The 22,155-nt window shown below is 36.3% G+C and overlaps 1 protein-coding gene across 1 annotated transcript in view; it reads right to left on the reverse strand.

Annotated features, from left to right (window-relative positions):
- Window positions 1-22,155, reverse strand: part of LOC136038502 (cyclic nucleotide-gated channel alpha-3-like) — a gene marked incomplete in the record, with an annotated part of 208,048 nt that overhangs the window by 8,174 nt on the left and 177,719 nt on the right. Inside the window, 1 exon segment of the mRNA XM_065721626.1 lies at window positions 2,464-2,601. Within this exon segment, the coding sequence (XP_065577698.1) occupies window positions 2,464-2,601 (138 nt within the window).

Genomic DNA, 22,155 nt, shown 5'->3' on the forward strand with positions numbered 1-22,155 from the left:
AACTTAAGCAATATAACTGTTAGCATTACCGTATCAATAGTCTATCATAACCGTTCCTTTTCTTCTGACTGCATATATCCTTAGGGAAGAATATGCCATCACGCTGTAGGTCTTCAAAATAGGGAAGCTATATAAATAGCTTTTCGATATAAGCTGACTGGCTATCGAGTGTGATAACAGCTTTATGGTTCCTATTAGCACGAATAAGTCAGTATTCACTGCTTTCTACTATGACTGATTTGAAAAAAAGGGAATTTCATAATTTAAGTGGGGGCAGATCAGGGGTTCTCAAAAGTATTGAAAATGAAGGTGTTAATAATTTAGTAGACAAGGCAAAAACAATGTTCCCACTATATAGACTCATTCCTGCAAGTCTATCCTTTCGACATAATCATCTCTGACTGCTTAAAATTTTTACGTATTTTGATGTTATTTTGTATTTTATATTAAGTCGTATTTTCCATGCAAAACATTAAGTTAGATCAATCTCTAATGCAGAATAAGAATCCTTTTTGTTATATACAATGGAATATTCCCCAGAAAATACTATAGATATTGATGACATTGAGGAAACACGGAGGTTATACAGAATCATTCCGTGAGTGGCGTTGATCTTCTCTAGTTTTGACAACACTTTCAAATTCAAGCTTCTGCCTATTTGTGGCCTAACTCAGGTTACTCAAAGTGTCCCAGGTTGCGGATAGAAAAACACCCAACAGATATATGGGGTACCTCATTAGGAGGTGTGGACCAAGGGGTGCCTAGTCCCTGGGGGTCCACAATAGAAACTAGAGCACCCTCACCCGGGGCCGTAAATACAGGTGGAGGAGGAGGGACTTCCCTTGAATGTACACTCAGCAGGTCCCACAGGTGGGTGGACACGTCCTGTGAATTATAAACCTTCTCCCAGCAATGGGTTAAATTGCATGGTGACTTAGAACACGATCGTGGGAGGATCCTCTATAGGAGGACAGATGCGGTAAAGCGTAAGATACAGATCTAAGGACAACGGCCTCTGCAAAAGGCTACTTTGATCCTGTTGGTGTACTCGCAAGACTGAGGACCTTGCGGTCAACTGTGTTCCCACTTGAGGAATGTTGCCCATCATGGAAATTATAACCTAGTAAACGACACAGCATTTCCACTGGAATCTGATTCCTAAATAGCTCTTCTGGGCTTAGTCTGTTTTGGTAGGTGTTTTCTGGCCAAAAACCTCTTCCTAACTAGTTTCTTTACTATGCGTTGCCTTTGTGTAGTATATAATATATAGGCATGAATCATAATGAGGTGGAGGTGATAGGCTTGAGATTGTCTGTACAGGATTTTAACTCTTGTTGATAGAAGAGCGTTGGCAAGTGCTGAAAGACAGGTTTTGAACAAAATGGACCCAGTGTTGCACAAACTTTCTATTCAACTGAAAGTCCCAAGGACTTCTTGATGTATGGTTCTTAAGGGCTTGGATGGAGACTGGAAAAAATGTGTTGGTCTCTGTCCTGCACTGGTTCTGGGACCATTACTTTTCCCGATACCAACATAATTTTAATTATTTAAGGAATATAAAAATTGTAACTTGGAATGTTACAACGTTAAAAAATAACTATCGTTCCAAATTTTTGGCTGACGGATTTAGAAGCTTCTAAGTGGAGATATTAGGAGTTTCAGAAACTCATATACCAAAGGTAGGAAACAGGAAATTAGGTGATTAAGAATTTATTTACTCAGGCAGGAAGGATGAGTACATAGAGCGGGACATAGCTAGGGCATGTTTTGCGGATGAAGGATGTCCATGTACATAGACAGGGACATAGCTACGGCATATATTCCATATTAAGGATGACATATTGCCAAACATTGCTCTTTTTGGCCAACCATCTGGGGCTAAACAGAAAGCAGGTCGTCTCAGTTGGGACGGGAGGAAGTCATGCAAAAAATTTAAAGGAAATAGGAACTTCCTAGGGGTGGGGTAAAGAAAGAAGCTTTGAATAAATTGGGATAGAGGAGGAGCGTGCGTAGCTGTGCTGCACTCGGGGGGCTTAGTGCTGCAGTGAGTTGTTAGTAGTACTAGATAAAATAAATGGTCGCAATACCAATGAGAATTAATTCCCACTAAGATTTAGCTAACAGTAGACTCAGTCATAATATGATTATCCGACTAGTTAGTTTTGGCTAATTGAGATAAAAAAAATACTTAATATATGCCAAGTTCCCGTAGAACTGCTGTCTAGACAGTCAAGAAATTATAATGAAACTTCGTGGTAGATTTAGATTATATGAACCGTAAGTGAAACTGAGATTAGTTGAAACTTTACAGTAGATTAAGCTAGCATGAGAATGCATCGAGCATTCATTAATAAAAGATCTGACAATAGCTAAACTCACTGTACGCCTAAGAAGCAACAGCCTGAATTTAAAAGGCTGATTTCATTGCAAAACAATTTGAAAACATAGAAATACTGGACTTACCATAATTACGAGGCAGTGGTGGTAATTGATGATTATTTTTCTCTAAATTCCTAATTCCACCAGGAGATGAACTGCGCCCATAGCTAATTGATACACTTGAACGTCTATCAGATTGGACTGAATTCATATTTCCTCCGGCTAAAAAAAATCAATGAATAGAACAAGAATAGCCCGATTCTGCGTTGCTAAAAGCATTTGCAATATTATTCTTTTGGGAGGTGTTTTTGAATCTCACAACAGGTTTGATTGGGGAAAAAACAACTAGAGAACTACTGTGATAAATCTTGTCACATCAGTTTTGGTTGAAAGCGATGATTAACAAAAAATTTACTTGAAGATGTACTGAAATCGTTGGACTTTGTCTCAGTTTACCTTTTCAGGCTATGTTGGCCATGCGATATTATAAGCCAAAAAAGGTGCGCCAAAAAGGGCGGTTCTAGTCATACCCCATCATAAATGCCTTGATTGGCCTACCACTCTGATGTCATAAAACCAATATTTAGCTGAAAAGGTAAACAAAGAGTCAGATTTATGAATTGCCATGTTTACAGCATTGTAGACATACTTATTATTTTGCTTAATCTTTGGTATGAAGAGTCGAATATGATTGGTATTCCATACTATGAGCATGGGGAACTTAAGGTGAGGATACCGCATTTTGGCCACTTCAACAATAGCTTAAAAGAAGTTAAGAACCCAATGACTATGAGGTCCTAACCCCAGGACAGTGTAGCACTTCCCAGATGATCTAGAGACATTAGAAGAAACGTAATTTTAATTTGGATAAAATCTGAAATTTGAATACCACCTACTTGTAAAAGTGGAGTTTCTTTGGTTTTAAAATATTTTTTTGCTGCAAAAAATAGTTAAAGGTAGGTTTTATATTTGTTCAGACTTATAAACAATTTAAAAAAAAATATTTAGGAATACAATCAATATTTCTATTTATGTTTTATAGTAGTTTTAATGATTTTGCAGGGCAATGTTAGATGGCATTGTTTATCCTCTCCTCTAAGATGAGCTTGAGCTTTTCTCTTTTCGTTGCCTACGCTTGCTGCTGTAAAACCACTACTTAGAGCTACCAAGAAGCTTAAAAACACCAGCTCAATACTCGCTGGCACAAAGTGGAGTTAAAGTGAAAACACCCACCTAAATTCCCTATAAAAATAGACCCAGCGACAGACACCCCAGCAGTGGCTCTGGAGCTCCTTCATCTTTTTTCCTTTTTCTTGCCCTTATCTGTATCTACTTTCTTTTTCTTCTCTCTTTAAGTTTATTGACTAGTTTATTTACATAAGCAAATATTTTCTTGCCGTGGTTGATGATTTGCATGGATTGATTAATTACATTATGATATTACAGTCTTTGTTCTAAAATGGCGATAAGAATTGTCAAGACCGGAGGCCCATCTTACCGGCTTATGCATGATATTTTTTTTTAATACATTAAAATGGTTAATATAAAATTCGCAGCAATAACGAGTTTTTGTTTGGTATACAAGAATTCAGAAGAGAATTGGGGAATAAAATTAAAACGTAATGAGACTGAAGAAACCCTGTTACAGCACAGCAGACTGATGATTATCTAGGCAAAACGGGGCCCAGGGACCAATTTCCATCGCACTGAGGAGAGGTGACTAGCTTGATACTTGTCCCTGTAAGAAGATCCACAAACTGAAACGTTAATTCGACACGCAATACGCCAGCAGTGGCTCTGGAGATTCTTTATCCTTCACCATCTTCAAGGACTGAAGAAACAAATTCATGCTTTTAAAGTCAGTAGACTGACCAACGTAAAAAGATTCTTTCAAGCCAAAAGTCCCAATTATTGTGCATCCTAAGGGAGGAAAACTTAATACGGTGGGGGTGTTTCACATATCCTTGTGGCTTCATATTTTTAGTCTGTCATTGTTTCGTGGTATTTAAACAATTTTGTGTTCTATCTTCTTTTTATCTATCAGGCCTTTCAGTCTTTCTTTCGCTTTTGAAAGCTTCTTGTTTTTTTTCTTCAAATCATTAGTTTTATCTTTCTTTTTAGATTGGCGTAATTCTTTTCTGTCTGTAGTTCTTAGCACAAAGTTCTGTCCTGCTGCATCTTCAAATTTTTTTGATTTTAATTTTGATAACCCCTTTAACAGGAGGAGTTCCAAAGGGGACAATTCATGACCAGCATCATATTCATCACAAATATCACTTAGCACTCGTATCAGTATTTGCTCTCGATTCGTGATTTCACTCAAGCTGTTGTTTGTCATCTTTTATAGGTAATATGCGTCTGCACTTTTACAGATTTTAACTCACAGTTCCAAGGAGGCCACGCAATTGAAAACTATGCGAAGGAAACAATTAAAGAAAAAACAGCTTTTGCCTTCAATTTTCTATAAAGCATCTTTTTTCTTTTCAATTTCTTTTGCACTTGGCAGGTTTCAAGTATTTATGTTCGAGGTTTTAGTGCATCACCAAGCTTAGTTTTGGTAATTGGTAATTTTTTTTGGTAATATTGGATAAAACGATAAGATCTTCCCGAGTCATAGCTGAACAAGGGCGTGTTTAATCGACGTTTCAGTTGCTGAGTCTTTTTAATGGGACAAGTAGCAAGCTTGTCGCTAAACCTTGCTGTGACAGGCCTTGAATCCTGGGCTCAATATTGTCAAGCTGAGCATCAATCCACTGTACTACAAAAAAAAAATAAAAAAAAAAGAAATAAATACAATTTATGGACTTTACGACACTATTTGTCGTACGAAGCCTTACGACAGGCGGGATTGAACCTTGGTCCTGATAGTTTCCAGATAGATTGATGATTTTATTGATGGATTTTATTGGTGATTTGTAAATATTTGTAATTTTTCTCTCGTATCTATTGCTTTTTTTAATGTTTAACTGATGCTACTTCTTCGTCTTGTTTGATTGTATGGAAAATTTAATTCATTACCTCTATCCGATTCCTGGTGAGGCTATTTTAAACTGAGTGAAATTCTATTTTCATCCGGTTATTTGAAAAAAATAGCTTTATTGTTAAAATATAAAAGTAGGAATAAAGAACAACGGATAGAACTTTTAATTTAGATATTGATTAAACAAATAACTAAGTCCAAACATTTTGGTTTCACATCCGAATACTTTTATTAACAAAAAAGGGAAAAACCCTAAACGTGCACACACAACACGTTTATTAACGAAAAAAAAGAAAACTAAAATATACAAGGAAGTAACTTTAGACCAAAATGAAATGTAAAGAAAAAACCTGAAAACAAAATTCAACAGAATACCTTCCATGGCTGCTTGCCATGAGTACTAAACACCGCTCCAAATATAAAACGATGGGACTCGTATTTTACTAGATTGCAGCTATTGGTGCAACCATGACAAATTGCGCAAAATACAAGATGTATAAAAATACAAAACATATACACAAAAAGCAAAGATTAAAAAAACAACTGCTTGATAAACCAAATTGATTAGTTTTTAAAATCCAAATTAAGTATCAAAGCCCTAACTTCTAAAATCAAATAATGGTTAAAAGGCTTATTATGAATAACCAAGTGAATTGAAATTGAATTGACGACGAAAAACGAAGGACTGTAAAAATATCTAGAAATATTTAAATTATAAAGACAAAGTGAATGTGGAAAAAAACCCAGAAAACAAGAACTGATCTGAATAGTTTTCACAGGGGTTTTCCATGAGTACTGAACACATATACAAAATACTTAACAAATATGCAACAAAAAAAAGACTATCAAGTGTCCCTAGATGGGGTCACTTAGTAAAGAACGGTGTGACACCTATGTGTTTTTCCATCATCTGATAACTTTATAAGAAGAGGGTGGTCGCATAAATTTAAGAGAGGACTCATTCTTATAGAAAATGAAAATTCTAGGTGAGTGTTGATATTACTAGGGACGTATGGCTTCACTATCTGAAGAATTTTGTTTCATGAACTTCTCCTCGATTCTATAATAGGGAAAAGTGTCATTTATGGAAAGATTGTAGTTTGTTCAGGAGCCAGGTCGACTCTTTCAATCATCTGAAAATAAAAGGTAATTTGAATTAGTGGCCTAATACTGTCAACATTAACATGTAATCGGCACAGTTAAGGTTGGTAGACTTAGTGCCGTACCTCAGTAGTTATTGAGAGCTATGCAAAACGAACATCGCTACTCTTGCGATGTTTTGCGATCTTTCAAGGGTAACTTTAAAGAACTGCATGTCCTTGTAGATAGATATGATGTACTATTCAGATATTGTGACGTAGGAGGAAACATGATCTGCTCGAAGAACTGGGGTGGTTGCTACGAGCACGAGATTCTCCTTAGAAATTTGCAGCATTTCTAAGTAGACACTCAAAACTACACGAGTGGAACTCAATACCATCAAATTCCAAGGCAAAAAATGATTTAACTTTAATTTGATGAATTTGAAGACCGCCTTCAGTTAACCTATAAGAGTTCATATTATCGACTTACCAACAAAGTGAACATACCATTCGATGCCTTTTTTATGCTCTTTACGAATATAATAATCACTTCTGTTGTAAATTCAAATTTAAGCACTCTTTGGCCTAGCCTAACCCAACCTAACCTAAACTAACCATATTGTAAATAATCTTAGCGCTGAGAAAATGTAGTGTTATTTTGTCGAAAACGACGCTAAAAACAGCGCTGGGAAAACATAGCATTATTTTGTCGAAAACGACCGATAACTTATACTTAGTTGAAAATTCTCTTTTTTAAGAGCTCAAAACGTGCTTAAATTTGAATTTGCGATAGAAGCGCCTATTACATTCGTAAAGAGCATAAAAAAAGGCATCGAGTAGTATGGTCACTTTATTGGTAAGTCAATAATATGAACATTGACAAGTTTACCCCGACTTCTTTTGCTGCAAGCAGTTTTTAACGTCCAAACGTCTGCCTCTCTGAAGGCTTTCAAGACCGGAGGACAATAGTGATGCTCAGCAGAAGTGGAAGTATTGATACTTTCTTTGAAAAGAGTTTGAATTGTACCAGAAAGAGGCACATACTAGAGTTGTACTGCACGCGTACTGCTAGATAAAGGGGTATCGGCATTTTATATGTCGACGCGAATGACATAGACATTGTGTCATTTGCTTTTTCATTATAAGCCTTATCTTGGATACCACTCAAATTGGGAAAAACAAAAATTTTATGTCCGATTCTGTGAATATTCACTGCCCGTGCATCAACTTTGCAGGAATTTACTGAATGATCCAGTTTTCTTTTTCATCTGCCTTATTCATTCGCTTTCGGGCTGTGATATAGCTGGTTTTATTTTCTCTAAGGGAAAAAGAGTATTGGCTAAGGCTATCAAGAAATGGGAATGCAGGAACAGATTGCTTTACTTATGGAAGAGATGAAGAAGTCTAGGCTTGATCCTTCCGTGCAAGAAAACATTCTTTATATTCGCAGGAAAGTCATTGTCACCGTCTGTCGTAAAAATCCACACCCAAAGCGGGATGTCACATATTCGCCACCATCTTACACCACCTTTGAGTGTTTGTTATGCACGTTTGCCTTCAGTCGGACATTTTTTATTTCATTTTTTAACAAGCGAACTGATTCAAGCCACAGTTTCTGACGTATACATACAATACCTGCATTAAAAAAAAAAAAAAAAAAAAAAAAAAAAAAAAAAAAAAAAAAAAAAAAAAAAAAAACTAAACTAAAACGTACAAGGAAGCAACATTAGACCAAAATGAAATGTAAATAAAACAAAACTCAACAGAATGATTTTTACGGCTGCTTGCCATGAGTACTGAACACCCCTAAAAAAAACCATGTGGCTTATTCGCATTTTACTAGTTTGCAGCTATCGCTGCAACCATGACAAATTATGTTTCATCATATACCAATTCAAAAACAAATGTATTCAAGCCCGATGTAGCTGAAATGGTATCGGGTTATGTTCCAGGTTCTAGGTCCGAGAGGTTGTAGGTTCGAACTTTGGCTAGGTAAAAACTACAAAAAAAACTAAAAAGAAAAACTAAAAAAACCAAAAAAGTAAAAACTAAAAAAAAACTAAAAAGAAAAAAAACTAAAAAAGCTAAAAAATCTAAAAAAACTAAAAAAGAAAAAAAAATAAAAAAGGAAAAAAACTGAAAAATAAAGGAGAAAAAAAAACTAAAAAAAAACAAAAAACAACTAAAACTAAAAAGGTAACCAATTCAAAAACGAATGTATATACAGACCGGGACACAAATGACGACCGGGACACAGGGAATATAAATGACGAAACACAGGGACACAACTACAACGGGGACGCCGGGGGCACAGGGGAATTATAAATGACGACGGGAACACAGGGAATGTTCGAATCAACAAAGCTCAAGGGCAATCATTATAATCATGAGGTATAACTAAAAAAAACTAAAAAAAGGTAAAAAACTAAAAACTAAAAAAAAGGCCAATTCAAAACGAATGTATATACAGACCTATATATAAAGATATATAAATACAGAGATATATAAATGACGACGGCGACACAGGGAATATTCGATTAGCATATTAGCAACTGTGCACACAATTGCACCTCAAAAATAGATGCTAATCTGGTTGAATGAAAATAAAAACATATTAGTTTTAATAAGGAATAGGTTAGTTTTGACTGATTATTAGTCTTATTGAGACTTGGTTAGGACCAAATGATAACTTTGTTTTTTATAGATTTCAGGTTATAAAGTGTTTAGATGTGATACGAAGATGCCAAGAAATTTTCGTAACTGTGGAGGGCCGGTAGTGTGTGTGTGAAGGAAAAATTATTTTTCAGTGCTTCTAGTGTTATGAGTATTTTTCAGAATATTACTTGGGTTAAACTTAAAGTAAATAGTCAAGTCAGTGTTGTATTAGGATTTATGTATGAATCTCCTCAAGTTACGTCTGAAGATACTTGGCTATTAATACGTGAAGGTATTAGTAAAATTAAGAATAATTTTCCGTGTGGTTATTTAATTGTAAGTAGTGATTTTTTTCAACAAACTCAAAGCTAATACGTGATTTTCGTCTAGTTGAGGATTTATTGTTTATACTGTCCGGTTACAAGATCTCAAGGCAAAACCAAGATGAAACTAAGAGGGTTAATCAATGAGGTAAGGAGCTCACTGAGCTCTGCTTTGAAACTGGCTAGCTACCGGAAATAGCCGTTTTGGTATTGCAATGTTTTGTGGTGAGTATAAATGTACTGGGAAAGAGCCTAGCGCTATTGATTATTTTTTGGTTGGTAAAAGGCTCGCACCGGAAATATTAACTCACGTAAAACGTACGATCTATCTCTAATGTACGAGCAATTTTCGGTACACCGCTTGCACGACTGGTACTAGGGGCCACACTATCTGGGAATAACTGAAGGGTAGCTAAAATTACCATCCTGGAAAGTCTAGCCGAAGATCAAGAGGATCTACAAACTGTGGCTTGAATCAGTTCGCTTGTAAAAAATAAAAATAAAATGTCCGACTGAAGGTAAACGCGCATAACAGAACACTCAAAGGTGGCGTAAGATGGTGGCAAATATGTGAGATCCCACTTTCGGGGTGGATTTATACCACAGAAGGTGACAATGACTTTTCTGCAAATATAAAGAAAGTTTTCTTGCACAGAAGGATCAAGCCTAGACCTCTCCATCTCTTCCACAAGTAAAGCAATCCGTTCCTGCATTCTCCATTTCTCAATAGCCCATAAAGAAGGCAGATGAAAAAAATAGATCATTTGGTAAATTCCTGCAAAGTTGAAGCACATGCAGTGAATATTCACGGAATCGGAAACAAAAATTTTCATTTTTCTCAATTTGAGTGGTATCCAAGGATAAGCTTATAGTGAAAAAGCAAAAGGACACAATGTCTATGTCATTCGCATCGACATATAAAACACCGATACTCCTTTATCTAGCAGTCTGTATGCAGCACAACTCTAGTAGCTGCCTCTTTCTGGTACAACTCGAACTCTGCTGAGCATCTCTGCTGAGCATCACTATTGTCCTCCGGTCTTGAAAGCCTTCAGAGAGGCAGACGTTTGGACGTATAAAACTGCTTGCAGCAAAAGAAGTCGGGGTAAACGTATCACAGTTCATCGCACATCAAGAAAGATTATGATCTTTCTAAGAGTATGAATATTGAGCAAATCTTCATCACTGTATCGAAAAGGGTTAAGCCTGGATTCTAGAGCACATTTCACATTAACAATATATTTGTGCTGGTACAGGACGAACGATCTTCGTGGAAAGGGGTGTCAAACTCACTTTGAGGTACAATATCTAGCATCTCGCTGAATTTAGTTGAGACTGAGGCACAAAAAGCAAGAGTTAGAATCCACTTAAAAAGTCCCAACTCATTCATGGTTATCCAAAGTAATAGTAGATTCTATCGCATGATCAAAGGATATGGGTTTACATCCAAAGTAATAGTTCACCTTTTCACTTGTAACAGTCCATTGCAGAATGTCGGATGTACCCGCGGGTATCTTAAATTAATAGTTTCCAGAACTTTTGGGCTTTTGAGCATGCACAGGAATTCACAAACATTTCCAACCAGGGGATGATGTGGCAAGTTTTAACTTAAGACACTGAATATTCTCATAAATGGGAGTATCCTTTTTTGAGATTTTCCAGTTCCGTAATGAGCCTTCAATTTCTTCGAAAATAGTAATATACGATAAATCATTGATTCGATCTAAAAATCTTCAAAAGCTCCCCAATACAAATCACAGATAGCCTCAAGAGCTAAGGTACGAGCAGCAGGAGCTTTACAATACGATTTTCCACTGATCACTTTCCTTGTGGTCCCTTCGAGTGGAATTCCAGCCTCATAAATCAGCTCTTCTAAACAAGAGCACGTCATTATATAACCAATCGCACCCACAAAGCTCATTAAAATATTAAGACCTCCATTCTGAGGAGAACGTCAGGATATACTGCCCGTTTTTTTCTTTACTCTCACGGCATCTAAAAATTCTTTGTAATAGGAATATCAGCTTTGTTGTCATACATAGCTGATAAAAAAGAAGTTAAAACCAAAATAAAGTTGACATTCTGCTGCGTCACTTGACACATTCACAAGTTGCACTGGCACCGCTCTGTAAAAGAAACCAAGTAGCAAAAAAAAAAAATTGAAATAGGAGCCTTCTGATCAACTGGCAAACCAATAAGATCTGCATTTGCTGTCACCTGCATGTTTCGCTTTAAGTAAATATTAAATTAAAAAATAGTTTTTTTTAACTACAAGTAAGGAGCAATATTAAAACTTAAAACGAACAGAAATTATTCCGTATGCGGAAGGGGTTATCCCCTCCTCAACGCCTCGCTCTTTACGCTAAGGTTTGACTCTTTCTCACGAATCTAATTTTTTAAACAATGAAAAACTGTAGCGTAAAGAGCGAGGTGTTGAGGAGGGGAAAACACCATTCATATACGGAATAATTTCTGTTCGCTTTAAGTTTTAATGTCGCTCCTTACTTGTAGTTAAAAAAACTTGTTTTTTTTTTAATTTAATTTCTGAACGTTTTTTGATTAATGCATGTTTTGATTTTGGCTCACCGCACATGAATAATTAAATTGTAATATGCATATTAATTTTTTTTTGGCTAAACGGCTTTCTCAGGGTTTTGACCGGACGATTTTGATAGAAAAAGGGGTGGGGGAGGAGGCCTAGTTGTACTCCTAATAAATATACGTAACTTACGAATTAACTTACGTAACGAAATTCTATATTTGTATATTTTTATTACGTGTATTAGGGGGTTCTCCCCCTCCTCAATACCTCGCTCTTTACACTAAAGCTTCAATTTGGTCCAATTCTTTAAGAATGACCGCTGAATCACAAAGGCCGTAGAATAAATAGTTCAAATTACTAAGAAATACTTTAGCGTAAAGAGTGAGGTATTGTGGAGGAAACAAACCCTCTTATATACGTAACAATTTTTGTTCGCTGTAGGTTCTAATGCTGCTCCTTACTTCCACCTGAAAAAACTTTTTTTTATTTATTTCTTCATTGTTTTTTTTTAAATAATGTTAGAAAATCCTGCGGCCCCTTCATGGAAATTTTATTCCCTCTTGATAAATTCCTCCATGGAAAGATCCTCCCACGTAACCCCCTCCTCCGACCCCCCTTTAACGCGAAAAAGTCCCCCTGAAAACGTCTGCACACGTCCCAATAACCATTACTATATGTAAACAATGGTCAAAGTTTGTAGCTTCCAGCCGCTCCCCAAGGGACTGTGGGGGCTTAAGTCATCCCGAAAGACATAATTACTAGGTTTTTCGACTATGCTGAACAAAATGGCTGTCTCAAAATTTTGATCCAGTGACTTTGGGAAATAAATTAGCGTAGAAGGGGGCCTAGGTACCCTCCAATTTTTTCGTCACTTAAAAAGGGCACTATAACTTTAAATTTCCGTTAGAATGACCCCTCTCGCGACATTCTAGGCCCACTGGGTCGATAAGATCACCGATGGGGAAAAAATAAACAAAATAAACACACATCCGTGATCAGTCTTCTGGGAAAAAATACAAAATTCCACATTTTTATAGATAGGAGCTTAAAACTTCTACGGTAGGGTTCTCTGATACGCTGGATCTGATGGTGAGATTTTCGTTAAGGTACTTTAACTTTTAGGGGGTGTTTCCTCCTATTTTGTGAAATAAGGCAAATTTTCTCAGCTTCTTAACTTTTGATGGGAAAAACTAAACTTGATGAAACTTCTATATTTAGAATCAGCGTAAAAATGCGATTCTTCTGATGTAACTATTGGTATCAAAATTCTATTTTTTCGAGTTTCGGTTACTATTGAGCCGGGTCGCTCCTTACTACAGTTCGTTACCACGAACTGCTTGATTACCACACTTTCCTGGCTAAATAAGACTTGAAGATGACAGAGAAGAGTTTTTTATTCTGTTTTCAATTTTTGTGATTCCATTTCTGGAATTTCTATTTTTCTCAAAAGTTTCAAATGTAAAATTTACCGTCAGTAATTATATTTCTTGCATCAGGCTCCATTCAAGTAACAGCAGCATGGTCGTGCATAGATTCTATTGCTTTTTATTGTTTATAGTTTTTTATTGTTTTAAATAGTAGAGTTGCGAGAAAGAATCAAACTTTAGCGCAAGGAGCGGGGTGTCGAGGAGGAAAAGCCCCTTTCATATACGGAGTAATTTCTGTTCGTTTTAAGTTTTAATGTCGCTCCTTACTTTCATTTAAAAAAACTTGTTTTTTTTAATTTAATTTCTGAAAGTTTTTTAATTAATGCATGACTGATTTTGGCTCTCCGTACATAATTTATTAAAATGAAATTTGCATATTAATTCTTTTTTTGGCTAAATGGCTTTCTCTTAGTTTTGATCAGACGATTTTGAGAAATAAGGGGTGGAGAAGGAGGTCTTGTTGCCCTTCAATTTTTCGGTTACTTAAAAAGGCAACTAGATCTTTTATTTTTAACGAACGTTTTTATTAGTAAAAAAAATACGTAACTTAAGAATTAACTTACGTAACAAACTTTTATATTCTTATATTTTTGATTATACATATGAGGGGGTTGGTCCCCTCGTTAATACCTCGCTCTTCACACTAAATCTTGTTTTATCCCAATTCTTTAAGAATGACCCCTGAATCAGAAAGGCCGTAGAATAAATAGTTGAAATTATTTAAAAAAATTTTAGCATAAAGAGTGAAGTGTTTATCTCCTCCTAAATACCTCGCTCTTTATGCTAAAGTATTTTTAGAACCCCTCATATGCGTAATAATCTCTGTTCTTTTTTAAGTTTTAGTGCTTCTCCTTACTTTCAATTGAAAAAAAACTTTTTCATGTTTATATTTTCATTGTTTTTTTTTTTTTATAGTAATGCTAGAAAGTCCTGCGCCCTTTTCATTGAATTTCTCTTCCCCCATGAAATATTCCTCCAAGAAAAGATCCTCCCATATAGCCCCCTCCCCTGAACCCCACACCCAAACCAAAAAAATCCCCCTGATAACGTCGGTACACTTCCCAGTAACCATTACTGTATGTAAACATTGGTCAAAGTTTGTAACTTGCAGCCCCTCCCCCAGGGACTGTGGGGGGTAAGTCATCCCCAAAGACATAGTTATTATGGTTTTCGACTATGCGGAACAAAATGGCTATCTCAAAATTTTGATCCGTTGACTTTGGGAAAAAATGAGCGTGGGAGGGGGCCTAGGTGCCCTCCAATTTTTTTGGTCACTTAAAAAGGGCACTAGAACTTTTCATTTCCGTTAGAATGAGCCCTCTTGCAACACTCTAGGACCACTTGGTCGATACGATGACCCCTGGAAAAAAAAACAACAAAAAACAAATAAACACGCACCCGTGATTTGTCTTCTGGCAAAAAATACGAAATTCCACATTTTTGTAGATTAGACCTTGAAATTTTTCTATAGTGTTCTCTGATACGCTGAATGCGATGGTGTAATTTTCGTTAAGATCCTATGACTTTTAGGGGGTGTTACCCCCTATTTTCCAAAATAAGGCAATTTTTCTCAGGCTCGTAACTTTTGATGACAATAACTAAACTTGATGAAACTTATATATTTGAAATCAGCATAAAAATCCGATTCTTTTGATATATCCTTTAGCATCGAAATTCCGTTTTTTAGAGTTTCGTTTACTATTGAGCCGGGTCGCTCCTTACTACAGTTCGTTACCACGAACTGTTTGATAAATTTCCTACCTAGCCAATTAACTATAGAAATACACCTTATGAAGGCAAATATTCACGATGGATCAAATTTTTTTCCAAAACACTATGAACTACAGTATTAAGATTTTTAAAGATTACAGTTGAACAGCAAGAGATAAAGCAATTTTTGAAAAATAACATTTTTTGATTTCTCTCCATATGAATCAAGATTCTGGCTTGCTATTTTGCAATTGGATAAATTTTGCAATTAGTTTTTATAATCATTGTACTATAGAACCTTAGATGAAGGGGTTACTTTTCTTTGAAAACTTCTATTTTTGATTTTTTTTTGAAAATTAATACCAAAATAATCAGTGCACAAATCCACTTGAAAAAGTAAATACCAACTTCTTAATTGCATTTAATTGCTTGAATACCTGTATATGAGGAAAAAATCACCAGGAGGCAATAAATAGCAGCTAGTTTCTTTATGTGCCTTGTATTGGATGAGAACCATAGTAACAAACACAATACCTGCATGTTTCATCACTTAAAGAAACATTCTCCTTGGAAAGTAAACCATTCAGAGACCAATATAAACCAGATAAAATGTACAAATTAAAGGATATGAGATTTTTTGGAATGGTTACTCTAAATCGTATGTTATTTATTGACAAAATTGCATCTGGAGTAAAAAGGTCTAAACTTCAAGCTAGACACAAAGAGTAACCAAGTCCTTTTAAATGTTATATAAGTAAGCCATGAGTTTTACCAAGGTAAAATTATAAATGATGGGTCTCTCACTATCTTGGAAATCAATTTTGATGACACCAAAGAGAAAACTATAGGTGTTATATTAATTTCAAAAAGAGTTTAAGCGAGTAAGGCTCGGTGTGTTTTAATGGGCGTTTTTGGGCTTAAAAACCTCTTTCTAGCTAATATATATGCTAAGGATTGCCTCCCCGTAGTAGCATAATATTTGTAGGCATGAATATATAATGAGTCGGATGTAATAGGCTTGGGACTGTTTGTGTAGGATTTCGACTCTTGTTAATGGAAGAGCATCGTCAAGTGCTGAAAACCATGTTGTGACCAAGGTTGCCAAAGATTGTACAAAGCCTCCTACCTTAAAAGAACTGTCTGAGTGATAATTTGAAAACAAACGGAATTGAAAACAAAGAAAGTGGAGAAAACATTAAAATATGAACTAAGGACATTTGAAGTGGACGCCATGGATAAAATTGCCGAGGATCTGGAAGGTGCAGCTAGACGGCATAATAGTAAAATATTAGACTGGTATGTTAATAAATTGCGCGGGTATAGTCTATCCGGACTTGTCCCAGTGAAAGACAAGAATGGGACCACAATTATCGATGAGGAAACTGTTAAAGAGAGATGGGTGGAACATTTTGAGAATGTGCTAAACCGAGATACAGTTGCATGAAAGGATATAGAGAAAAATGAAAAAGTTTGTTATACCTTGGATGTTAAGGAAGATTTGTTTTGTGAGGAGGAATTAGCGACAGTATTAAAGGGTTAAAAAATAACAAGGCACAGCTTCACTTACCTTGGTAGTATTATTAATATAGACGGTCTGAGCAGTGAAGAAGATATTAAAAGTAGAATAGCTAAGGCTCAGGGTGTTTTTTCACAGTTAAAAAAAAGTTTGGAAGAACAGGAAGTCTGCAAACCAAGATTAGAATATTGGAAGCTACAGTGATGAAAGAGGTCAAATATGGCTCCAAAGCATGGGTGCTCCGAAAAGTAGACGAAAATTTACTAGATGCTTTCCAGAGAAATTGCCTACCGAATGTTCTGGGTACCCGGCTGACTGACTTTATTTCAAACAGTAGGCTGTACGAAAAATGTATTTCAATTACGCTTTCTAGGGCAATAATGAAAGAAAAGTTGAGATGGCTAGGCCACGTTCTGCGGATGAAGGATGTCAGATTGCCGAAGATTGTCCTTTTCGATCATCCTTCTAGGGGTAAATGGAAAGCAGGTCGTCCTCGTCAGTGGTTTTGTAAAAACAACATATTTAAAGTGTCTAGTGCCAAATAAATCAAATTATACCAAAATTAATTTTTATCAACGCTATTCATCCTTACATGTTTTCTATGTTTATTTATTAATAACAAATACTGTCAAACCTAATCAGTCATAAACAAAAACTGCACGTGTAAGCCTTCCTAAGAGGTCAGCTGCAGCGGCTTTCTTCTGTGCAAAGGTTTTTCAATTTTAGGCTGCACCCCTAAACCTTCATAAAAAGTGTGCTGCAGCGTATTTCTTCTGTACAACGGTTTCCAATTCCAAGTAGCGAGCGCTAACCCTCTGTTATATTTTATGCGTTTACGGTTGCCGTCGATCCATATGCTTACATTGTGCATACTTTCCTGTACATTAATGTCTAGGTACAGGTAAGTACGCAGGGTTCATTTTTTTGTGGGGGGGGATTTAAAAATCAAATTATTTTAGATAATTGTTATACGAAATGAACAGAAACTAAAAATAAATTCGGAGGAGGAGGAGACATGAGGCCTTACCCCTGGGTTCTCCCCAGGCATAATTGCTATTTATTGATCAGAAAATTGCTTTCTCCTTTATTAGCACCCTTGATTGGTCCAAAGTAATGGTGGCTAGAAATCGCTTTCTAGTGATTACTAGCCATCTGCAAGCACATGTGATGGCTAGCGATGTGGTGTAGCGATTTTACAAGCACACATGTGACCCGGGATTTAGGTGACTGAAATTCTCAAGGATGAATTCAGAGCTCTAAATAATGCCCTACAAATGTGTTAGCTATTTACCCCAATTTCTAAGACTTGCAAGTCCTAAAAAGTCTAAATCGTTTCATCGTTGGATATTATATACATTACCAAAGTGTTGCCAAATATTGGATAGAACTCAGATCATCCGACATCGAAGGATCATCTCATAACCCCTGTGGTGTAGTACTTCTTCTTATTTGGATTTTATGGAGACGCTTTCGTAAAATTTCATCACCGAAATCAACTGTTGTAGTGCACTATCCCAGTCTTGGTCTTTTCAGATTTAAATTTTTTGGTAAATATGTTTTCGGACAGATTTTTACCGTTAAGATTAATCCAAACCATAGTCACCATTATTGAACGACTTTAGATGGGGATTCTTCCTCACTTGGCAGTTTTTTTTCTCAAAATGTCTCTTGTACTTTTTTGTTAATATGGGTTCAACTATGTTCTTTACAAGGTTGTGTTATTAAAAAGTGAACATGAGAGTTTTTCACAGAGTCATGTAACTGAGTCACAATCAGTTTTAAATGATAACTTTTCCACCATTGACAGGTTTTTCGATACGTTTTAAATTTTTGGTTACTATGGAGTAGAGTTCCCTCTTTACTATGTTATGGCGTTAAAAACTGAACATTGAGAGATTTCAGGGAATCATGTAATGAAATCAATCAGTCATGACATCTTGCTCCTTGTCAAAGATCCGTATGTTATATCACCATGCATGTGAAAATACAATTTATCTCAGAACATGCATTTTGTTTTAGTATTATCTGTTTTTAATTCCAAAAAGCACTAGGTATAGTATTTCCTTGCAATTGAGCCCTTAAACACTTCTCTATGATCCTTCAGCACCCCATTAGTGCCAAAAAAGGGAAAAAAACAAAAAAAGGAGAATCACTGCTTCCCATGCGAAAAAGTGATTTTCCTAGTCGCTGAAGATGGAGGATAGTAATTGTCCTAAATAGGGTTATCGGTTGTGGTGACTTCAATAGTGCTGTTTTTATTTCGATCAAACACCGTTTTTGTGAGATTGCGTGCTATTTTTCTAAATTCTCATAAATTTGTTTTCGCAAAAGGCTTTTATTCCTGAAATTAATCAAAATAATTGTTATTATTCCTAAATCGGTTTAAATTGGCAATTTTTCTCATTTGACGGCTTTTTTTTTAAAGCGCAATTTAAAATTTTCGTTTACTACGGGCTGGAGTTCGTTCTATACAAGGTTGCGGCAGCTGCCCCACCATGATAAGAGTTACTGATGAAGCTCTCTAGTGAGCCAAATTAAGAACTGCTTTTAAACGACAAAAGTAATCAGAAACTTAAAAGGAAGAAGAAAAAGTCTTAATTTGGAAACTATTAAGTAATAAAAGGTAAATGGTAGACCTTAATATTACTTTCTATAATAAACTAGCTGTTGGGGTGGCGCTTCGTGCCATCCAAACACCTAGTTGGTGGGGGCGCTTCGCGCCCCCTTCAAGCCCCCCGCGCGCGTAAGTCGTTACGAGCCATATTAGTTAAGCGCCATTGTAGTTGTGTCCCTGTGTCCCACCTGCGAATATAGATATATATATATATATATATATATATATATATATATATTTTTTAACTACATAAAACTTGCGAATATACAACATTCTTTGCTGTCACATTGTCTGTCCATTTAAATAGATTGTCAAGTTTACCAACTCTTGAACATGCAACATAATAATTGTCCATGGGAAAACAATCCGTATTCAGATCTATACCGCATTTTTCTAACTATTGCCCTTGAGCTTTGTTGATGGTGATTGCTAATCGATTATTCCCTGTGTCCCCGTCGTCATTTATATATCCCCCTGTGCCCCCGGCGTCCCAGTCTGTAATTTCTCTTTGAGTGTCCCGGTCGTCATTTATATTCCCTCTGTCCCGGTCGTCATTTGTGTCCCGGAATGTAATTTCTCTTTGAGTGTTTTTTCTTTTTGTTTTTTTTTTCGTTTTTTACCTTTTTTTCAGTTTCCTTTTTCTTTTTTATTTTTCAGCGTCACTATGAAATACATATCGCCGAACCTTTGTTTCTTTTTAACTAAAATCTGGTAGGCATTGATGACCTTATCCAAGTCAAAATCCCAAACCCAATCATCATCGCTATCATTTTCAGATTTGATATGTTTTGACTCTCGCTGTCCAGGTTGATTTTCATCTAACTGCGCGGTTTTGCGTTCTTTAGCCGCAAGCCTGTTTTCATGCTGTTCTTGTGATTCCTCGGCACGCCTTCTTTTCTTACTTTCTCTATCAGCCGCAAGCCTGTTTTCATGCTGTTCTTGTGATTCCTCGGCACGCTTTCTTTTCTTACTTTCTCTATCTGCCGCAAGTTTTTTGGCATAGACTCTTTGAGCAGCTTCCTCGGCTGTTGCCATTGTAGGTTCTTCAGTCATTTTACAATTAAAAATTTCTCTTTAAACGATCTTCTTACAATTAAAAATTTGTCTTTGAACGATTTTCTTAAATACTTATAATGACGTCGTATACTAAGCATCGTCATAACAAACATGACGACAACTAACTTCATGATGACACACAGCTCAATCCTTATAATGACGTCAGTCGACAGACAGACACACAACTTATCTATATATATATAAAAACTAGCTGTTGGGGTGGCGCTTCACGCCACCCCAACATCTAGTTCGTGGGGCGCTTCGCGCCCCCCTCCCCCAAGCCCCCCCGCGCGCGTAAGTCGTTACGCGCCATATTAGTTACGTGCTATTGTAGTTGTGTCCCTGTATCCCACCTGTGAATAAAGATATATATATATATATATATATACTAGCTGTTGGGGTGGTGCTTCGCGCCACCCCAACACCTAGTTGGTGGGGCGCTTCGCGCCCCCCAAGCCCCCCCGCGCGCGTAAGTCGTTACGCGCCATATTAGTTACGCGCCATTGTAGTTGTGTCCCACCTCTGAATAGAGATAGATATAAATATATGTTTTTAAATACGTAAAACATGCGAATATACAACATTCTTCGCTGTCCCATTGTCTGTGCATATAAATAGATTGTCAGGTTTACTGACTCTTTAACATGCAACATCTAATTGTCCATGGGAAAAACAATCCGTATTCAGATCTATACCTCATTATTCTAATGAAGTGTGCCTGTGTCCCGGTCGTCATTTATATTCCCTGTGTCCCTGTCGTCATTTGTGTCCCGGTGTCCCAGTTTGTAATTTGTCTTTGAGTGTCTCGGTGGTCAGTTATATTCCCTGTGTCCCGGTCGTCATTTGTGTCCCGGTCTGTAATTTCTATTCAAACAATCCCTGTGTCCCGGTCGTCATTTATATATCCCGCCTGTGCCCCCGGCGTCCCCGTTGTAGTTGTTTCCCTGTGTCCCGGTCGTCATTTATATTCCCTGTGTCCCGGTCGTGATTTGTGTCCGGGCGTCCCAGTCTGTAATTTATCTTTGAGGTTCCCGGTCGTCATTTATATTCCCTCTGTCTCGGTCGTCATTTGTGTCCCGGTCTGTAATTTCTCTTTGAGTGTTTTTTCTTTTTAGTTTCTTTTAGTTTTTTACCTTTTTTCTTTTTTCAGTTTTCTTTTTCTTGACCTTATCCAAGTCAAAATCCCAAACCCAATCATCATCGCTATCATTTTCAGTTTTGATATGTTTTGACTCTCGCTGTCCAGGTGGATTTTCATCTAACTGCGCGGTTTTGCGTTCTTTTGATTCCTCGGCACGCTTTCTTTTCTTACTTTATCAGCAGCAAGTTTTTTGGCATAGACTCTTTGAGCAGCTTCCTCGGCTGTTGCCATTGTATGTTCTTCAGTCATTTTACAATTAAACATTTTTCCGTGAACGAATGTCTTAAATATCTTTAATGACGTCACCGTCATAGCAAAAATGACGACAGCTAACTTCATGACGTCAGTCGACACAGAAACATGGCGTCACCTGACAGACAGACACACAGACAGACGACTTATTTTTATATATGTAGATATATATATATATATATATATATATATATATATATATATATATATATATATATATATATATATATATATATATATATATATATATATATATATATATATATATATATATATATATATATATATCTATATTCACAGCTAGTTTTTATATATATAGAAGATAGATATGCATACTTGCCTCCGTGTCGTAAGAACGGGATAAAAAGATATTATAATTATTGGAAACATTTTTCAACCTACTGATATAAGTCACTTTAAAGTATTTCGTATCGGTTACCCCTCCATTCTGTATATCAAAATATGTGTGAGTTTTCCA

Source organism: Artemia franciscana, chromosome 2, assembly GCF_032884065.1.
Source record: "Artemia franciscana chromosome 2, ASM3288406v1, whole genome shotgun sequence".
Taxonomy (NCBI): domain Eukaryota; kingdom Metazoa; phylum Arthropoda; class Branchiopoda; order Anostraca; family Artemiidae; genus Artemia; species Artemia franciscana.